The sequence below is a fragment of the Jaculus jaculus genome, chromosome 9 (genome assembly GCF_020740685.1).
Source record: "Jaculus jaculus isolate mJacJac1 chromosome 9, mJacJac1.mat.Y.cur, whole genome shotgun sequence".
Lineage (NCBI taxonomy): Eukaryota > Metazoa > Chordata > Mammalia > Rodentia > Dipodidae > Jaculus > Jaculus jaculus.
In genome coordinates this window covers 132,061,464-132,081,347 of record NC_059110.1, presented here as the reverse complement: position 1 = coordinate 132,081,347, position 19,884 = coordinate 132,061,464, and the positions used below count along the sequence as shown (strand labels likewise).

At 54.0% G+C, this 19,884-nt stretch overlaps 1 protein-coding gene and 1 long non-coding RNA gene across 3 annotated transcripts in view; one reads left to right on the top strand and one right to left on the bottom strand.

Moving 5' to 3' along the window:
* The window catches only part of Cacng4 (calcium voltage-gated channel auxiliary subunit gamma 4), an 87,250-nt gene extending 77,920 nt beyond the window's left edge, over positions 1–9,330 (bottom strand). The window contains exon 1 of the mRNA XM_004655129.3: positions 9,085–9,330. Within this exon, the coding sequence (XP_004655186.1) occupies positions 9,085–9,304 (220 nt within the window). The 5' untranslated portion in view covers positions 9,305–9,330. The remainder of the gene's footprint in view (positions 1–9,084) is intronic.
* Positions 8,718–11,115, top strand: LOC123463493. Of its 2 annotated transcripts, none has more exons than XR_006638970.1 (3): positions 8,718–8,782; positions 9,785–10,002; positions 11,073–11,115. It is a non-coding gene; the product is annotated as an uncharacterized LOC123463493 (long non-coding RNA). The 2 variants fall into 2 exon arrangements; XR_006638969.1 differs by lacking the exon at positions 8,718–8,782 and adding an exon at positions 9,091–9,305.
* The last annotated feature ends 8,769 nt before the right edge of the window (positions 11,116–19,884 follow it).

The following is a 19,884-nucleotide window of genomic DNA, read 5'->3' as shown; positions in this document are numbered from 1 at the left end:
TGAAGGGTACTGGCTTTGTGGTGGACGTTGGCTTGGAGGATGGTGGGGAGTCTGGGGAGGGGTGGGCATCAGGATAGGGCAGTGCTGAGATTTTAAGGGAAGATTCTTTTAAAAAAAATTATCTATTTATTTATTTGAGAGAGAGGAAGGGGGGATACAGAATGGGCACGCCAGGGCCTGCAGCCACTGCAAACAAACTCCAGTTGCATGTGCCACCTTGTGCATCTAGCTGCCTTACGTGGGTACTGGGGAGTTGAACCTGGGTCCTTATGCTTCAAAGGCAAGCACGTTAACTGTTAAGCCATCTCTCCCGCCCCTAAAGGAAGATGCTTAACCCGGATACATCTTCATCTGCCACATTACAACATGGTGGTGCCCTTGCACCCACTTTGGGCTTCAGGAAGCAGCGGTGCTAATGCTGGGTCTGGCTATGAGATTATACTATGCCGTCCAGAAGTAAGAGGAGAGCTTGGGTGCTGGGTGAGGGTAGAGCTGTCTCTGTCTCAATTGCACAGGCCCTTGAGCTGGAAGGGTCTCCAGTGTGGGCTGGGGGTATGCATCTGAGTCTCTCCTCTGGTTCCCTCTTGTCAGACATACAAGAGCTCACCCCCAGGAGCCTTGAGGAACAGAGGAACTGTCTCTGACAATTCCACTTCTACCCAGAAGTCTCCCACAAGCTTTCAGTTTGGGGAGCACTTAGTCTACGTGGATGCTGGTTTCTCTCCCAGTCACTGCCTTCTTTCATTGCTTGGACACATAAATGACTCACAGATTATCCGACCAGCCCAATGCTATTTGGCTACATAGCTGAAGACTAAGATTTGAACTCCAGGTGTCCAGCCCCCAAACTTGGCCCCTTCCACACACCAGAGACCTTGCGATGTGACAGAATGTCCCTGGAACCAAGATAGACAGCACTTCTTCCAAAGTTCTGCATAAGAACCAGCCAGGCTTTGCTTATGTGAACTATTTCTTGTCATTTTCATGTACACTGGGAAATTTCTAGCTGCTCAGGTTATTCCCTCTCCCCTCCTCGTGTGTGTGTGTGTGTGTGTATGTGTGTGTGTGTGTGTGTGTGTGTGATGTGCGTGCATATCCATGTGCGTGAGCGTAGGCACGTGCGGGCCATGGTGAGTGTGGGTGTCAGAGGACACCTCTTTGGCTGTCGTCTCTGCCTTCCACCTCGTTTGAGGCAGGGTTTCTTGTTCACTGTTCTGTTTGCTAGGATAGTGGGCCTGTGAGCTTCCAGAAGGTTCTCCTGCCTCCTCTTCTAGCACTAAGAATGCTGAATTAGACCCCAGTGCTACTACATGCAGTGTCTGGCTTTGTGGGGGCTCAGGGGACCCGAACTCAGGCACTCACACTTGCATGGCAAGCACTCTATTCACTGAGCCATTGCTCCAGACCTTCACGCTCCTCTCTTTGTCCCAGACTCTGAAAGCTCAGAGTCACATCTGTGGTCTCCCTCCCGCAGTCTACCCGGCCTTAAGCTGGCATAATCCATGCTAACTGGACTCAGCCGCCAACCTCCGTTTCTTACTGATCTCATCCTTTCTTCCTTTATTGGTTGGGGGAAGGATCATGATATAGTCCTTTTTTCTTTTCTATGAAGAAACTGGCACGTGGGCTGAGGACTCAGCACTGAAAGTAGCCCTTGCACCGCAGTGAGGCCCATGTCGCTGCTGAGGGCAGGCTGTGGTGGAGGGCAGAGGTCAACCATGACGGGGTGGGGTGCACTTGCAGGACTGCACTCCCCAAGTAGTTCTGCATTGATGGCTGTTACCCCTACTGCACATGCTATGACATGAGTTGCCCAAAGAGATGTTGTGCTTGAGAGTGGGCCCTAGCTGGGTGGCTTTAGTCATGTTGACAACGACCCTTGTCACTGCAGTATGACCTTGGGCAAGTCACTCTGCCTTGCTGGTCTTGAGTTTCCTTTGCCTACAGAGTGAAGATCCAGCTCTATCAGCAGTTCCCAGGCCTGCCGTGGCCTCATGCTGGGGCATCACAGGCAGGTGAGTCTTGCTATTAATAAAGGAAGGAGCCAGGCACCTACAGAGCAGATGCCAGGTCACCTCATTAATAGACTCAACCCCTTCTCCCCTTGCTTGTGTTTCGGGTGCTTTCCTGAAGGCTGGAGAGGTCCTGGCAAGAATCAGGTCTGCCTTCCCCACCCCCAAATCCATCGAAGCTAAATGATGCCTCCCCATGATTAGCGTGATGTGGTGCTACGTGAAGACACTTTTGTTGGGCACAGCTGGAGAAGGAGGTGTAGAACTGCCTTCTAGTGGGTCCAGGCTGGGAAACTGCTGAGATCTACCACACAGGACAGTGCTACAACATGGAATGACTTGTCCCCAAGCCCAGTTACCACAGTGCAGTGTCCCCCATAGGCTCATGGCTTTGTGCACTTGGTCTCCAGCGGGTGGCGCTGTTTGGCAGAACTGTTAGGAGGTGGAACCTTGCTGGAGGACGTGAGTCCCTAGGGGGCCTGCCCTGAGGCTTTACCACCCAGCCTCATTGACTGCTGGCTCTCTCTCTCTCTCTCTCCCTCTCTCTGACTGTGGGGGTAGTGTGAGCAGCTACCTTCTCCTCTTTCCAGCATGTCTTCCCTGACATATTGGGCCCTATCTTCTTCTTCTTCTTTTTTTTTTTTTTCAAGGTAGGGTCTCACTCTAGCCCAGGCTGACCTGGAATTCACTATGGAGTCTCAGGGTGGCCTCGAACTCATGGCAATCCTCCTACCTCTGCCTCCCAAGTGCTGGGATTAAAGGCGTGCGCCACCACGCCCGGCTAAGGCCCTATCTTCTTAAAAAATAAGCAATAATATTCTTTCCTTGCTTTTTTTTTCTTGAGGTAGGGCCTCACGCTAGCTCAAACTGACCTGGAATTCATTCTGTATTCTCAGGGTGGCCTGGAACTCACTGTGATCCTCCTACCTCTGCCTCCCGAGTGCATGTGCCACCATGCCCGGCCTGCGATTTGTTTGTTTGTTTGTTTTCTTGGTTAGGTATTCTGTCATAGCAACCAATTAAAATAACTAATATGCATGGGCTCCCAGTGATACTAGATGGAACTTTCTGGTACTACCACTGGCTTTGTGGGCAAAAGGTCATAGTTTCACTATGTAGTCTCGGGGTGGCCTTGAACTCACGGCGATCCTCCTACCTCTGCCTCCCGAGTGCTGGGATTAAAAGCGTGAGCCACCACACCAGGCTCTAGAGGGCCATAGTTTCAAAAGCTGGGACCCTCATGGCATGCCCTGGCTTGTTCTTTCTCACGATTGCCTCTCTTATCTTTCCCCCATTTGGATTTAGCACACTACCCAGATGGTGGTGGAAGCTCAAAATCTGAGGAGCCGCTTTGATTCCTAATCCTCCCCTCCCCAACTCTTCCTTCATGCCTCCTTTCTCAGATGCTGCTATTTGGGCCCAGGACTCCAGTGTGGTCACCTACCACGAGGTCCAGATAGGCCTCCTGATTGCCTCCCTAGCTTCTGGATTCTCCCTTCAGGTCCTTTCTGTGGCTCAGGCCTCGGCCTGACAATGGTCTTTCCTTCCTGTTTTCTTCACCGACAGATTCTGCCTGGACACCCCTCACTCTTTTTCCATCAGAACACAACCAGCAGCTGGAAGTGCTAGCTGACCAGTGAGAATGTGTATCTTGTCCACAGCTCACAGGTCCTGGTGAGACCAGTGAGCATGTATTAAATGAATGAATGAATGAATGAATGAATGAATGCTGGTGGATGGGTGTCTTACAGTCCATGCAGGTGAGTGTTAGTAAAGTATGGCGGAGGGGCTCTAAGGCTCTCCCTGGGGGTTCTTCCAGCTGGAGGAGTCCCCCCCTCCCACACAAGCCCACAGAACCTCACTCAACCTACAAGTGGGGACCAGAGCTCTCAAAGTTGGAAAGTTCCAGTTCACACAGGTCTCATTTCTCAGGTGAAGAGACAAGAGGCCCACCTGACTCCTTTGCCCACCCTGCGCTGCTCCAGGCTGGCTGTGCTGGTCTTTGCCTCCCATACCTCTGAGAGCCTGGGTCCAGGGACCTGAGGCCGCTCTGCCCTTCTGTGACTGCTGCCTGGGGAGACTGCCACAGGAGCTCTATTGTAAAGACAGGATGACTTTCCTTTCTGAAGGCCTCCTGAATGGAGCTCCTCCAGGTCAGCTCTGTGATGGGATCATTAATTAGGGCAGTCCCTAGGCTGGGGTCCCATTTCTTCTTATTATATCAGCTGGCTCCAGTAAAAAGAAGCTGACGTTTCCTTACAGAAAGACAGAAGGAGTTGAGGACGGAGGGGATTACAGGTGACAGACAGTAAGGCATGAATAGTGACATCCTCCCCTCTACAAGGCAGAGAAGTTAATATTTACTTGGAAGTGTCTGTTGGCAACTGCACTCTCTGATGTGCATCTTATGAAAGCCTTCAGTAGTGATGACTGTAGTTTTTAACACCAGAGAGCCACGTGACCGGCTGATGGTGCTCAGAAAGGGGAGCCGGCAGGGAAGAGGCTGCCCTGATCAGTACCAGTCACCTGGGCCTGACTGGACAGGATGTCTGTGGGTCGGTGCCAAAGGAAGGAACTCATATACAAGCCAGGTTCCCAGCACAACACCTGGCCTGTAACTAGTAAAAGAATGCCTGTTAATTGGATTTGGGGTCTCTGAGTGGTACCGGAGTTGCGAATGGGGTGTGAAACCCAGCTTCCCAGAGTAGTTACCATGAAAGAACTCCAGGTGTGTGAACTGTGAGCTTCCTTCCCACCGCAGGAAGCCTGTGGAGCAGACACTAGCTGCCCGCTCTCCGCCCACCCTCAGGGCACAGGGCTCAGATTTGTCCCCGTGTGTCCTGGGGAGAGACACCGCCGTGGAAAATGCTGCTCACACGAGGCAGGTGAACCTGACTAGGGCGGAAGACTTGTCCAATCTCAGGTTCTCAAACCTTCTCCCCCTAGTGCCCAGCAGGGGGCCGGCACAAAAGTCACAAGGACCAGCCCTGGCATCAAGCCTGCATCCCTAAGGTCCTGACAGGGCCACGAGTTCGCTGTAGGCAGCTTCAACTATGAGCCACACAGGGGGACGTGAGACGGGGGCTACTGGTACCCAGCTCTGCTATGGCCGCCGCACAGGGACAAAGTCCCTTGTGGGTCTAGGCCTCAGCCACTTGGGCGTGCTCTGGAGGTCGGGCGGGTGAGGAAGCCCTGACGGCGCACCTACGCCTCTCGGCCAGAGTCCTTCTCTTTCATTCATGTCAGCCTCAGGGGACTTCCATCCCTGATCAGATTACAGGTCCCACGGTGTCTCTTTCTTTTTTTTAAAAAAATATTTTATTTATTTATTTATTTATTTATTTATTTATTTATTTATTTATTTAAGAGAGAGAGAGAGAAAGAGAGTGAAGCAGATAGAGAGAGAGAATGGGCGCACCAGGGCCTCCAGCCACTGCAAACGAACTCCAGTCACATGCACCACCTTGTGCATCTGGCTGACATGGTTACTGGGGAATCGAACCTGGGTCCTTGGCTTTGCCGGCAAGTGCCTTAGCCATTAAGCCATCTCTTTAGCCCACAGTGTCTCTTTAGATGGAAACTTTTCCCCATCCCAAAATGCACAATGCCTGTGACTGAAACTTCACTTCCTCTTTCCTTTTCCCCTGGCCTTAGCTAGAGATCAACAAAGATGCAAACAGCGAGGTGAGGGTCGGGCTGGGGGTAGAAGTCAGACTGTGGTGGGGCCCAGCTAGTCTAGAACACACTGGAAAGATTAAGACAAAAACAGACACTAAGAAAGAGAAACCAAGGGACGAAGCAAGAGAGAGGAGCGCATTATGCAATTTGTGCATCAGTTGTACAGACTTTCTTCCAATTGCCTTCCTGCCGCCAGCCCAACCCCAGAGCTGGGATCCACGGAGTAGCCAAGCACTCCGTTCTATTTTTAATGGCAACCCAGAAGCTGCCGGGGAAAGGGCAGGGAGACATGGTGGGAAGAGCTTTGTAGTGAGAGAGGCACAAATCTGGTCTGGCTGTCTCCTACCTGGTGTGCTTGTGGGCAACTCTCAGAACCTCTCTCTCATCCATACATGGGGGGGCGGCACCAGGGCCGCTGTGATCCTGCCTCTGTGCACTTGAGGATTCCGATGCTTGTCCCACAGAGAGGAAGGCAGGTGAGGGAGAGGCTGCTGTGGGGGTGGGAGGGGGTGAGGTGAGGTCAGCCTTGCTTGAAGCTGAGCGCAGCAGTTGTTCCCACCAGGCTGCATGGGGTCCTCAATACAAGCGGGCTGGGCTCTCCCAGTCCACCATATATGGCAAGCATGGAATGTTTGCAAGTTGCCAGCAAACCTATCCGAGTCTTGCTGCTAACCCTAGAGCTGTATTCACTGCCTGCTGCAGTATTTGATTTCAGCTCAAAGGTTTCCTTCTTTCAGTTTTCCTCCCCTTTTAATTTGCATGTCATACTTGAGGGCACTTGACTAGAAAACAAGTGGAAATAATACATTTTACCTACACAAGTCAACATGGAGGCAGAACCACCCCCCGCCCCTCATGCATCCCCAGGGAAAGGGTTGGAGTGAAATGTGCTAAACCATCTCCGCCTGGCCACGTGCTGGCCGGGCACCATCACAGGAGGTGTTGGCCGGCTCTGGCAACTGTCGAATTCCATGCTGTGTTTTTATGAGATAAGCTGGCAGTTCCTACCACCCAGGACCCAAGTGGGACTGTCCTGACGATCTGAGCCACCACGACTAGGAATCTAAAGCCAGCTCTGGAAACCCTGGGATCCAGGAGAATGCTCTGGCCCTGGAAGGTCCACAGCTCTCTCTGGGCCCTCAGAACCCCTGAGCTTTGGGGAGTGACAGAGGCAGTCTAGCTCTTTCTGCGAAGTCCCCCCAGATGGCTCCCTCTGCCAGTCCAGCCAGCTGCCCAGATCAGCTCCGTGCTCTCTTGATGAACAGTGAGTGCAAATGGCTCCAGGCAGCTGGCAAGATGCTAAGTGCAGCATCAATCCTAATTAAGATGAGGAATTAATAAAGGAGGCACTGGATGTCACCCTGCAGGCCGGGCTTGCCGGAGCTTCAATTTCCCTTGGGAAACTGGAAGGTCCCAGCTCCATTCGATCCCTGGAGGTGGGGGGGGGGGAGGGCAGGAGAGGGCTTGGGGAGTGACAGTAGCGTGATTTACCACGCCACGCAGGTGGCACCCAGTGGAGCCTGTGAGGTAACACGGGCCCCTGGCAGCCCCTGCTCCGTGTCTAACTCAGGTGCTGTGGCAGACAGCGACGTGGGTACATTCTCCAGATGAGAGGAGAGGAGTGGGTGTTCGTGATCTGAGCTACCCAACACCCCAAGTGATGTTTTTCAAGAGCAAGGAGGAGAGTGTAATCGTGGGCCATCGGCTCTTTTGTACAGGTTATGCCCCCCACCGACTACAGATCGCTCATTTCTGTTCACCAAGAAGACTCCACGAAGCCCTGACACTGCGCTCCAAACGGCAAAAGGAAGAGCAGCCCCGGAGCCTAGTGCAGGTGTGGGCAACAGAGATGGGCACAGGCTTCCAGACGAAAACAGGCAGGGTCTGGCAGGGACAGAGAGGGCAAAGTCGGACTTCACAGAGCACACGGCGGTTTACAAAGCCTCCTTCCAGATGACTCCAAACGCGGCCGCGGGGAGAGCGCTATGTTTCCTAGGGCTCCCTCCCGCCTCCACCTCGTCCCGCCGCGCTCCAGTGTGGGCCGCGGTGACCGCCGCGGTCCGGCCCCGGAGGCGAGCTCGCTGGAAGGGAGAACTTCCCCAACAACCCAGTGAGCACCCGGGGAAAGAAAGGTGACAAAATGAAAGAGGAAACTGTTAAGATTTTTTTTTTTTTTAAATTTAAAGCTACGCTACATCACCAACTCCCGGCTCCTATCCCAGTCGCAGAGCCAGGACCAAACCGCTGACCGGACCACAACCTGGCGGGACCCGGCCGCCCCTCCGAAGCCACCTGTTCGTTCAAGTTCCGCAGTTGGGCATTAAGGGGACCTGGCAGGGGCGGAAACCGAGCGCATTTCGGGTGTCAGAGGCGTCCGTCCGGGCCTCTCACCTGGGAGGCAGCAGCTCTCACAGTCCGGGCTGGGGACCCAAAGTCGAGCCCTAGGTGCATTCCAACCTTACCACACCTATCACTCCACCGCACCAGGCACCTAGGGGGTCGTAGTGCCCCGCCCCGACGGGGCGACCACGCCCCTCCTCGGTCCTTCCGGGTGCACAGATGGTCCTGCGCTCCCAGCCACCCTCCTACGGAGGTCCGCAGTCTCCGTGCGAAGGGGTCGTGACCCAGGCTCCTTGCTTTAGCGTGTGTGGGGGGGGTGGAGACACGGTGTCGTGCCTCTCTCCTCCCCACCTTGCGGAAAGGAGCGGGCCGGTGGCCCCGCAGTAGAGGAGCTGGGCATGGGGTTACCTCGCTCCCCGAGACTCGCTGAAGGCCCAGCCAGTCCCGGGTCCTCACCCCGCAGCCAGGGGCCTCCGGAAAGAGGCTCCCCCCGCCGTACCCCCGGGCTCCCCCGCTCCCAGCGGCCCCGCCCCAGGATGGCCAGTTCCCATAGCAATAGCACAGACACTGGTTGCCAAGCAACCCCTCCCCCCTCCTCCGGCGTCTGCCCCCCTCTCCGCCAACCCTAAGCCTCCTCCCGCCCCCACGCCAAGCCTCCACCTCCCCCGGGGGCGCCAAGCGCGGCCCCTGGGGATCGCTCCGAGGTCCGGTTTTGCGCGCGCGCGCGTGTGGGTGCGCGCGTGTGAGTTTCGGTGTGTTTCATTGTGTCCGTGCGCGAGGGGGTGTGCGCGTGCGAATGGAGAGTTTGTGGGATCCGTGTGTTGGGTGGGGAGGTTCCCAGCCGGGAGTGACCCGAAGCTATCGTGCGCCGCTGTCCGCGCGGGGACCCATCCTCCCCGGACCAGGCTCTTTGTGTGTCGCGCAGACCTAGCGCCGCGCCCACCCACCCCTCCCCCGGCCCGCTCCCCGGGGTCGTGTGTGTGCGCGTGTCGTGTGTGTGTGTGTGCGCGCGCGCGTGTCAAGGGGGGGAAGAGGGGGAGAAGGGTCGTCGTACCTTCGATGCAACACACGCGCCACAGCCCCGAGTGGGTGAGGTCGCCTCGGGCGCGGCGGGGCGGGGGCCCGTCGTCCATGGTCAGGTTGGTGCCGTTGCAGATGTGCGCGCTGGAGTAGAGCCAGTAATCGGTGCCGATGGCGATGGCCATGAGCGAGAAGGCGGCGAACGCTCCGGCCGTGGTCAGCAGCATCTGCAGCCCGCGGTCGCATCGCACCATGGTGGGCGCCTCATAGTCCGCCGCCCGCCGGCCCGGCCCGCCGCGCCCTCCCGCCCTCCTTCCTCCGTCCGCGCGCCGTTCCGGGGGCGCCGGGGCTGGGGGGCCGAGGGCCGGGGGGCGGCGCCGCGCTGCGCGCTCCAACCCCGCGCCCGGGCCGTGCCTGCGCTCCGGCCGCGCGGGGCTCAAACTCCGAGGCGAGACCGGGCTGCGAGTGCGGGGCCGCCGGGCGGGCTGGCGGCGGCGGCGGCGGCGGCCGGGGGCTCCTCCCTCTCGGCTCGGCTCGGCTCGGCCCGCGCCCTCTGCGCCTCCGCCCGCCGCCGCGCTCCGGTCCCGCGCGCCGCTCTGCCGGCGCCGCCCCTCCGCCTCGGCCCCCGCGCGGCTCCGCGCGCCCCTCCGCCCCCTTCTCCCCCCTAAGCCCGGATTTTCCCTCCCCTCCCCGCGCTCACGCGCGCTCTCTCGCTCTCTCTCCCTCTCTCCCAGGCTTCATTCACGTTATTAGAGCGAAGGAAACTAGCCGAGGGGAGGGGTTCCCCCGGAGGACCGAAGGCAAACTGTCTCCAGCGACCTCTCTACCCAACCTGGGACGCTCAGCTTTCCCTCGGTCCTTAGGGAGTCTGCAGTCTGTCGAGTGGGGCGTTGCGTGCGTGTCTGCTGTGCCCCCCACCCCCGAACCTCTCTGTCTCTACCTGGCTGTGAAGGTAGAGGCATGGATGTGCTCTGAGTGTTCGTGTCAGATTTCCAAAAGCCACAGCTGTGCTTTACAGACGGGTGATAGACATTACAGGCCAAACCAGGCCCTGGCCACCTCCACCCCCAACCCAAGTGGCTGGGGTAGCCCCCTAGCAGGGCAGAGGTGGGTTTTTTGTGGGGGATGGGATTGCTCACTTCTGCAATCATATTTCTGATATCACCGCTGCTAGAGACCTGAAAACGGGTGTTAGAACCAAGCACCAAAGCCTCCAGCCTTTCCCCTCCTCCTCACTGCGTCTCATCACCTTGACTTTTTCCTGTCTTTCGTTTGCCTTTCGTCTAACTCGAGTTTACCCAGCTTGCCCTCACCTCCCTTCCGTTGCTAGCCTCTGCCTCAACTCCATTGGCTTCTGCATTTCATTGGTTTTGGTGCTGGCAGGGTCCCAAGCTAGCCAGGCTTTTCCATCAACACCCAGGATTAAACTTCCCTCTGGCCCGAGAGACTCATTCCATGAGGTGCAGTGTGGTGTGTGTTTCCACATGGGTCCCCGTTTGCATCCTTGAGGGGCAGGTGTCCTGTGGGCAGCTGAGAGGTACAGGGAGAGTTCTTAGTCCTCCTGCAACACGAAGCTTAAACATTGCATCTTCATTGGCAGCGTCCCTTCCCAGAAACTTCCAGAGAAAATTGACGACCCCACGCTGGACCACTGTTCTTGAGTCCCTGAGGCTGTGGGTCCTTCCTAGTTCTGGCATGTGTGAAGAGCTTTGCAAATATGCACATATTTGCTACCTGGAAATATCACCTGGTCGCTGGGAAAGGTCATATAAATCAGTGGGAACAAACATTACAGAGTCATGTACCCCAGGGACCAGACTGCCTTTACATCCTTTTGGCTGCCTTTAAGGTGTCTCTTCTGCCTTCAAAAGCTTCAAAGAACAAAGATCATTGTTTCTATGTTATTTTACTGCCACCAAGTCTGGGATTCTAAATATGGCAAGCGGGGCTGGAGAGATGGCTTAGCGGTTAAGTGCTTGCCTATGAAGACTAAGGATCTTGATTTGAGGCTTGATTCCCCAGGAACCACGTAAGCCAGATGCACAAGATGGAACATGTGTTTGGAGTTCGTTTGCAGTGGCTGGAGGCCCTGATGCACCCATCCTCCCTCTCTCTCTCTCCCTCTTTCTCTCTCTGTCTGCCTCTCTTTCTCCCCCTTCCTCTCTCTCTCTCTCTTATATAAATAAATAAGTATAAAACAAATATGGCAAGTGCCTGTTGTGTGTCTGAGTGCACCAGAAGATAGAGAATGGTTTCCCCTGCCTCAGAACAAGGCATTTCTAATGGATTCTAAGATGAAGTCAAAATTCTCTTCTCAGAAGCTTCGAGAAGGGCAAATTTCAATATTTAAAAAAATATGTAGTTATTTAACATTTTAAATATTATATTAATTATTTATTAATTGCAAGATATGAGAGAGAGAAAGGGTGTTCCAGGGCCTCTTGCCACTGTAGATGAACTCCAGATTCGTGCATCCCTTTGTTCATCTGGCTTTCCGTGGGTACTGGGGAATGGAACCTGGAAAGTCAGGCTTTGCAAGCAAGCAAGCACCTTCAACCACAGAGCCATCTCCCCAGGCCCAGATCTCAATCTTTCAGGAGCAAATCCTTGTTTTAAAGCAAATCGTCAGCTGAATCCCAACATAACACATGAACCTGGTCTCTCCTCACTAGGCCAACAGATAGGTAGGCAATGACACTGCTCTGGGCGAGTGAGCAACACGGAGATCCAGGACCCGCCTCCCGCAGCCTGGACACACCTCTGTGAAAGGGCGTGAAAATCCACATCCTGAGCCAGCTGCTGGCTTACACAGGGGCATCCCTGCCAGCCCTCCTCCAGGACTTTGGCAAAAACAAATGGGAGCGGCAATGAGGATCTTCTAAGGAGATGATGAACGGGGAGCAGCAACAGGTGATGGCACCTTGGCATTTTGACCTCCCGAGCAAGCAACCCTGCTGTCGAGCCACGGGAGAGGGTGGAACAGAGAGAACTCTGCAGACACTGCGGTTGTCGATGGTCAAGGGGAGCATGGGAAAGTGTGCAGAGCACCGGGCTTGGACCAAAGATCATCTGGCCCTGGCTCCTGACAAATGGGCAGTCTTTTCTGGAGAAGCCATGCCACCTGGGAGAAAGGTGACTCCTGGCCAACTCTCACAGTCGCCTCCTTTTTGTTTTGGTGTGCGTGCATACACTCCTGTGTCAGTGCCCACGTGCCATGGCACACAAGTGGAGGCCAGAGGACACCTTTGGGGGGCTGGTCCTCCTTCCACTTTGTTTGAGAGCTGCTCTGCGGTCACCCAAGGAGCTTGAGACATTGTATGCACAGCCATTTGTGGAATGAGCAGTGAACGTCACCTTTTCTGCTTTGCTCACAGGTAGGGTGCTGGACGCTCTCCGGGGATGTATGTTACATTCTGTTAATTCTCGCTGCCGCCTGCCTTACAACACCTGGGCACTCAAAGGGCAGACAAGTGGAAGGAACTTGATCCAGCTCTCACACCCAAAGGTGGTGGGTCTGAACCCAGCTTGGGTGTAGTGACTGCGAGGCCAGAATTCTGCAAGGACATTTGCCAGCCTCGTAATGCCACTCTCAAGCATTACTCGGCTGTGTTGTTATTATTTCCTGCTAATTTGGTGAGACACCAGTGGGCGCCTGACAGTTTGCCTTTCTGTCCATGGACACCCAGCCTGCAGCTGCGCTGGGTCCGGAGGTGGTGAGGGTGTAGATTGTGGAGTCACATAAGGACTTGACCGCCGGCGGAGGGAGCTGGAGCAAACTCGAGGCTGTCTGAGACCATTCATCATGCCCGGGTGAACACAATTTAAATCTGGAAATTTCTGCTCAGCCAGATTAGAGAACTCTAAATGGCAGAATTTTGCTGCTGTTTCCGGCGTCCCCTGGGATGACTCCAGACCTGAGAGAGGGTAACGTTCTCCCCTTGCTTAGGAGAAGGCTCTGGGTTAGTCTTATTTCAAAGAGACTGGACACTTGACATCTCCCTCGCCCCACTGCACCTCTGAGCCCTGGATAAACTGTACATGCAAGTCACACATTTTACCACCGCCCCACATTATTTATTACCATTCCAAAAATGGTGGTAGGGGAGGAATTGGAACCTCAGTAGAATCAATCCTCCAAAACCATCTTTTGCAGCACAAGGCGATTTCACCCTCACTGGTTCATTCCTGTAATGACCCTGGATCTTTGCTTTACTTAGGCTGTGAGGATGCAACTGTCGTGAGCACAAACTTCTGCAGCCTCAGGTTCGGGGTGGAGCAAACAGGCAGCCAAGCAGCAGCTGTCAGGGAGGGCGAGGAATACAGTATTAGGCTGCTCATGCTGCGTAACACGCATGTCAGCGTGGTTGAGGCTCTGCAGCCAGAGGAGAAGGGGGAGACCCTGCACATGCCAGGCGGCTCGGCAATCCTGGGTTAGAAGCTTTGTTTTACCCCTTTGTCCTCCAGAAAGAACGCCACTACCTTTGTGTGGCAATGTGTTGTCATATATCTCACTTCTATGCCTGGAACAGATGGCTTTGGTGATTTCAGGAAGCTTAGCAGGAGGATTTGAGGGGAACCTGGGCAGTATCTTGGGTGCCTCAGTAGGAAGGGTGATTTCAAGTCTCCATATGCAAGCCAGAGTCGGGGAGGAGTTTCCGGAAGGTTCTGGGGCTTATCTGGCACGCACACAGGCTGCTCAGTACTCTGGGAGAAGAATGCCTGGAGCTTCTGGTACCAAAAGCTGCCCCCTCCATCAGATTATGCAGATCGCAAGAATGTCTTTTCATGCGTCCCTGTGTCAGAGGTTCCTTTGAGGGAGAGCGCAGCTCAGAAAATGCTGCCTGGCTTTAGGGATTCGGGTTTATTCATTTGCTTATCTCTGCCATCCCATTTGAGCCGAATACAAAGCTTTCCTTTTCAGCACCACCACAGTGAAACAGCGCATCCCTAAAAGTCCCGGGGCAGCCCCCAAAGCACAGAGGGAAGGGAAGTGGCATTTAGCAGGTGCCCTTTGGGGGTGATGGTCACTTTGTGGCCTCATTTCAGCTCAGTCATGACAACCATCACAGAAGGCTGACACCTTTACCTGGGTATGTTTTGCAAACAATACACTTACCGATAAACAGTAAACCTGGAGGTAGGATTTGAACTCGGCTCTCCATGGAGCACAGCCAGGTTCTGGTAGCTGTTACGCTGCACCTCACTTCCCATAGGGTGCCAAAGCCACACTCTGTTTTCTCTGCTTCTTTCCCCACTCCTCCTTCACATAGGATAGCATTCAAATGACTGTCAAAGTCCTAAGGGAGTGGAGAGGGTGAGAGGCCTTCATCATGCAAGCAGGCTGTAATTTATTTCCTGGACAAGCAGGGGTGAGTGGGGCTGATGGCAAGGGTCTTGGGAATTCACTTTCCAACTCTTCCTAGCGTCTGCCCAGGTGTGGACCACAGCAGAAGGCAGAGAGATCAGGCCTGTGGCTTCCCTTCACTCTTCCCAGACACGTCTGCTGGGCTTGCCTGTGGGAGGAAAACCCCAGGCCTTGCCTATTGTTGGTGTGAAACTGTGAACAAAAACAATGGATGAGAGAGGTCTGTGTGGGCCTCTTCAAGACCAGTATGTTTTCAAACAGGCACGCGTTAGGGACTGCACAGGGGCCCAAGCATACTGATAGGAATGGGCCCAGCCTGGCCAGAGCTTCCGGCCTACCCAGCACGCTTGAGAGTGAGCTGGTTATTCTGAGAACATTCTTTTCAAAAGCACTCAACAGGACAAACGGGCCAGAGGTTCCTTTGTCCTCAGCTAGCTTCTGAAACCAAGCTGACTCTCAAAGGTGGAGAACTCCGAGGAAGAAAACAGTGGGCACTCAGAGACCGAAGTCTTTGAAAATGGGATGCGGGCAGCGGGTGGGGAAGGTGGCCAGCGATGGGCACATTCTTCAGTTGGTGCTTTTTTACCAAGCACGGCTTTCAGTTCTTAAAATATAACCAGCCCTGTGCAGAAGCTGGGAGCAAGGGCAGCGCTTCCTGCACGACTCTGCTGCTAAGTGCCCAGTGAGGAGGCAAGGGTGGCTCTGTGAAGATCTGGCCCCTTGGGTTTCTTCACCACACCTTCCTTTTCATCTGCCTCCACCGACACTCAGATGCCTGCTGGAGACCAGAGGGGGCCATGCTCTTGGTCCCCTTTGGAGCCATGCTTGCTCTGGGGAGGGAGGGCTTGCTTTATACTTCGGGGTGTCTTTCTGAATCACCCCCGTCACTCTGTCCCCGCCCACTTGATCAGGAAGAACTCTCGAGTCTTTGCAGCTTTTTCTCTCTTAAGCACTTTTGGGGCAGTGGAAAGGGAAGGTCACTAGAGTCAGGCTGACCTGGGAATTCCAGTCCACCATTGCCACCTGAAGCTGTGCGAATTTGTACCAGTGGCTGGATCATTGTGGGCCCAGGGGAGGTGAGCCCAAGCACCTGCCTTGTAGGTGGTTATAGAATAAAGAAGGCCAGGAGAGCAATGACACAAAAATGCTCACAGCCTGTGTTTAGTGAGCTCTCCCTGAGCATGAAGGCTCTGCCACATGTCAACTCACTTGATTTTTTTTTTTTTTTTAAAGACAGACACAGAGAGAGAGAGGCAGAGAGAGGGAGAGAGAATGGGTGCGCCAGGGCCTCCAGCCACTGCAAATGAACTCCAGATGCATACACCACCTTGTGCATCTGGATTATGTGGGTCCTGGGGAATCAAGCCTCGAACCAGGGTCCTTAGGCTTCACAGGCAAGCGCTTAACCGCTAAGCCATCTCTCCAGCCCCCCCCCTTTTTTTCTCCACGATTCTTCCAGCTAGCTGCCCTTACCATCTCATTTTGCCAAACAGACAATGAGGGCCTGGGAAAAGGAAATCATCTGGCAGGGTTGTATGACTTTGAGACCTGGCCTGGTGCTAAAACCCGTGCTTATCATTTTGGCTTGCATATATACTAAACAAAGGGGAGCTTTTGTTATCGTGTTTGCTAATAATACCTGTAACAACTCGGTATCTGTTCTCTCAACAACCAGTGGCTTTCTCAGACCTAAACACAAACCGATTACTTTATTCAGCCCAGAAATGTTGGCTTTCATCAGTGGATCCCTCTCTGTGCTCCATAGTGTACGCCGGGAACCTGTGAATGTGGAGAACCCAAGTGATGAAGACACGCTTAAAATCATTGCTGTCAGTTGCTGAAACTGTCTTGGGATTCCTTGTCCAGTGGAAGAAGGCTGTGGGAATATGGCACAGGAGAAGAGGGACACAAGTTATTTGACCTGTTGTGACTTTTGTTCTCCAGCCCATGAGTGCCACAGTGGAAGCTGTCCTTGGACGGATGTCATTAGATTTGAAAGGATAAGACACAGAGTCTTCAGCACAAGGTTGAGCACATAGGTGTCTGAGTGACTCAGGGTTGGTGGGTCTAATGTCATCACATCACAAGTAGATGCATGCGACGAGAAGCGATGCTTTCTGCCAGGCATGGAATGCACGACTGTCGCATCCTAGCACTTGGGAAGCTGAGGCAGGAAGCTTGCTGCAAGTCCAAGGTCAATTTGAGCTGCAGAGACTTCGTTGCAGAAAAAGAAAAATCAAGCAGTCAGGAAAGAATTTCCTATATAGATGAACCTGGCATTTAAGGATTCACTGGCCTCTTTTGGTGGCCCGAAGCCTCACTGGGCCATCTTTGGCACGTTCGCTGGGTTCTCAAAGACGTCGCCCCCACCCTTTGCCCAGGGCCTGCAGCAGTACCAGTCACAGCTAATTCTCCAGCATTCCGGTCTGCCTCTGTGCTTCTGGGTCTTATGACAAGCCTGCGAACAGGCTGCTACAGGAATCGGCTTCCTAGATTGATATGTTTGATGCTCTAGGTCACTTGACATCTCAAGAGAAGTATTCTTTGGTTCTATATCTGTAGGAAGCGTTGTCATCTGGTGACTGGTACCTGTCAGTGACTGTGGTCACCTCTTGCGGTATTTGCATCCGGGTCTCGGGGCCCAGCAGCAGCTCCACAGGTAGAGGAGAGGAGCCTTCTGAGGTAAGTCTGTCATTCCCTGGAACGAGATGTAGCTGCTCCTGATGACCTGGATAGGTGCTTTGTGGGCTCTTGTGTCTTCTATCATTAATAAACTCTTGTCCCAGGAGATGGAATAGTGGTGGGACATGATCAGTTAGCGGAGCAATGCCTGCATCGGGCACTTCATCACAAAGAGGTACCGTTACTCCCAATTTATTTTTATATGTGTGTGTTCACGTGAGGGCTGGTGCATGTGTGTGCTCATGAATATGGAGGCCTTGGGTGTCTCTGTCAGGAACACCATACACCTCTTTTTTTGGTTTGTTTTTCTTTCTTTTTTGGCTTTGTTTTTTTGGTTTTTGCGAGTAGGGTTTCACTCTAGCCCAGGCTGACCTGGAGTTCACTGTGTAGTCCCAGGGTGGTCTTGAACTCATGAAGATCCTCCTGCCTCTGCCTTCTGAGTGCTGGGATTACAGGTGTGCACTACCACACCTAGCCCATCCACCTGAAGCTCTGAGTGGTCCAGAGCTCATCAATGAGGCTAGAGGAGCTGGCCAACAAGCCTCAGAGACCCTCTGTCTCTGCCTGCACTGGAGTCACAGCTGCATACCACCACACTCAGTTCTTACAAGGGTACTGGCCACTGAGTGCAGGGCTTCATGCTTGCAAGGTGAGTACTTTACAAACTGAGCTGCCCTTCCAGCCTCCTTACCCTCCCCGTATAGAGGGTATATATAGATGGTGCTGTAAGTAATTGGTTCCAGGTTCCTGCTAGGAGACAAGAGAGCTCGGATTCTCGTGTGGGGCTGCACATCTCCAGGGAGCATGCTCTTTCTAGTGTTCAATAGCTTCCAACCCTGGATACCTTTGGCAATGGCTTGAGAGATTTTAGAAATACATCCACTCCCAGGTATTCTGGCCATCTGAAGGGGGGGCCTCTCATCGACATATTTGAAGGCAGTTGAGTGATTTAATGGACAGCTGGGTGAGAACCAGGCCATGGTGCTTTCAGACCCAAGTTCTTGGGGAAACTGAGTTTTGGCTGAGGTCATCACCAGCACATGCAGCGTGGCTGTGCCTTTGGGTATCTCACAAAAACTGGGGGACTGAGGGAGAGGGGCCTCCATGCAACATCTTGGCTGGCTGGACTGCCAGATGGACATGAGAAGCAGCTCTCAGGCCAGGGTGATCTGGAAGATGCAACCATGCTCTTCTTGTCACCTTCCTTGCTATGCGGTTGACTTTCCTTATGCCTCTCGTGGGGGGCATGCTGTCTTGCTACTTTTCTGCTTGTCTACCCTACATATAAGACCTATCTTTGAGAGGGAGGGTTCTATGCCTGCTTGCAGAAACCCTCCTGGCGTGGGCAGCTTAGGGACTCACGTGCAGCAGTCAGCATCTCCCTCATGCATCTTTCCTGGTGGGCATTGTTCCTGAGGAAGTCCCTGGGAGCGAACCATGGGAAACTCAGTCACCAGAGCCGGGGAGGCGGGAGGAGCGATGGCATTGGCACAGTCAGAGAGGCAGGTGGGGTCTCCCAAGAGCCTAAGGTCCTGGCTTGCCCAGGAGTCTGGGGGCTGTGGGATGTCAAGAGGTAGACACACCCTGCTCTCTCAAGTGGCCCTAGAGCTTTCCACTTGGGCACCCTTGAACCAAGGATCCCAGACCAGGACCATGTGGCTGCCACTCCTTCCCATTCTGCCTCGGCCAGTTTCCTGCTGCACTTGCCAACTGAACCAGATGCTGCTTTGGGGAAAATACCTTCTGGAGTTTGTTGTCTGAACCCTCCCAGCCGACACCCACGTAGGAGAAGACGTGCCAGGATAAATGGGAAATCTCTTTATAAATATTTGAAAAAAAAAAAAAGAGGCAGAAGGAAATACCATCCCCCAGCGCGAGCCCCCAAGTCCCAGCCTTCAGGAATGTCACTGTGATCGGCTCAAACAGACGGAGGAAGCCGGTCACACTGCTTGTCGGTTTGTCGAGTGAGCCCAGCAAAAGAGCCTTTCTGCAAGCCACGGAGGCATCTGGAGGTCCTGTGCTTGGATCCTGGGGCCTTAGGCACTAGGGGTAACTGGGCTATATGTTTGAGCTCAGGGAGAGGCCAGGCCTTCCAGGACCCGCTGATGGGAGCCATGGGGAAGGTGGTACCCTTTATCTATAATGCATAAGTATGTCTTAAACTCAACTGCCTTGGGACTTTATGGCAAGTAGCTCACAGATGAAAATGGCTTTTAGGGGAGCTTGTGAGGAATGAGGATAGAGGGCCCAGGGGATCAAGGAGCTATCAGGACAGCATCCACATGCCAGAAGGGAGCCACATGCCCTAGGCTGGAAGTCTGGGATTAGGGCGTACCATCTAAGACGGACTTGAGTACTTTAAGGCTGAGACCCTGGGCTTTTCAATGAAAGGGAACTCTTCTCAGGTTTGATTATCAAAGGAACTCCCCACCCATGAGGACAGCCTTGGCTTTAGCTTTGACATCTTAGTTCTGGTCATGGCCCAGGTACCCCTGGAATCCTGGCTGGTGTCCCTTTGTCATGAGAGCTGACTTTGGGGTCCTTACACACTTTCCTGCCTGTTCTCTTGCAATGCCACTTGCTTCACTCAGGGGGTCTAGTCTCAATCCACACTGGGTTCAGGTCATGGAGAACCAGGAATGGCGGCTGGAGGCAGGGGCTGGTGTGGGGAAGCGGATGCAGACGACAGAGCCCTAGGGAAGGCTGTCTCAGGTAGGGAGAGGCTAAGACGTTTCAAGTTTCTCTAGGTGGATTGTTTAGAAATATGCCTGTAACATAGTGTTTCAG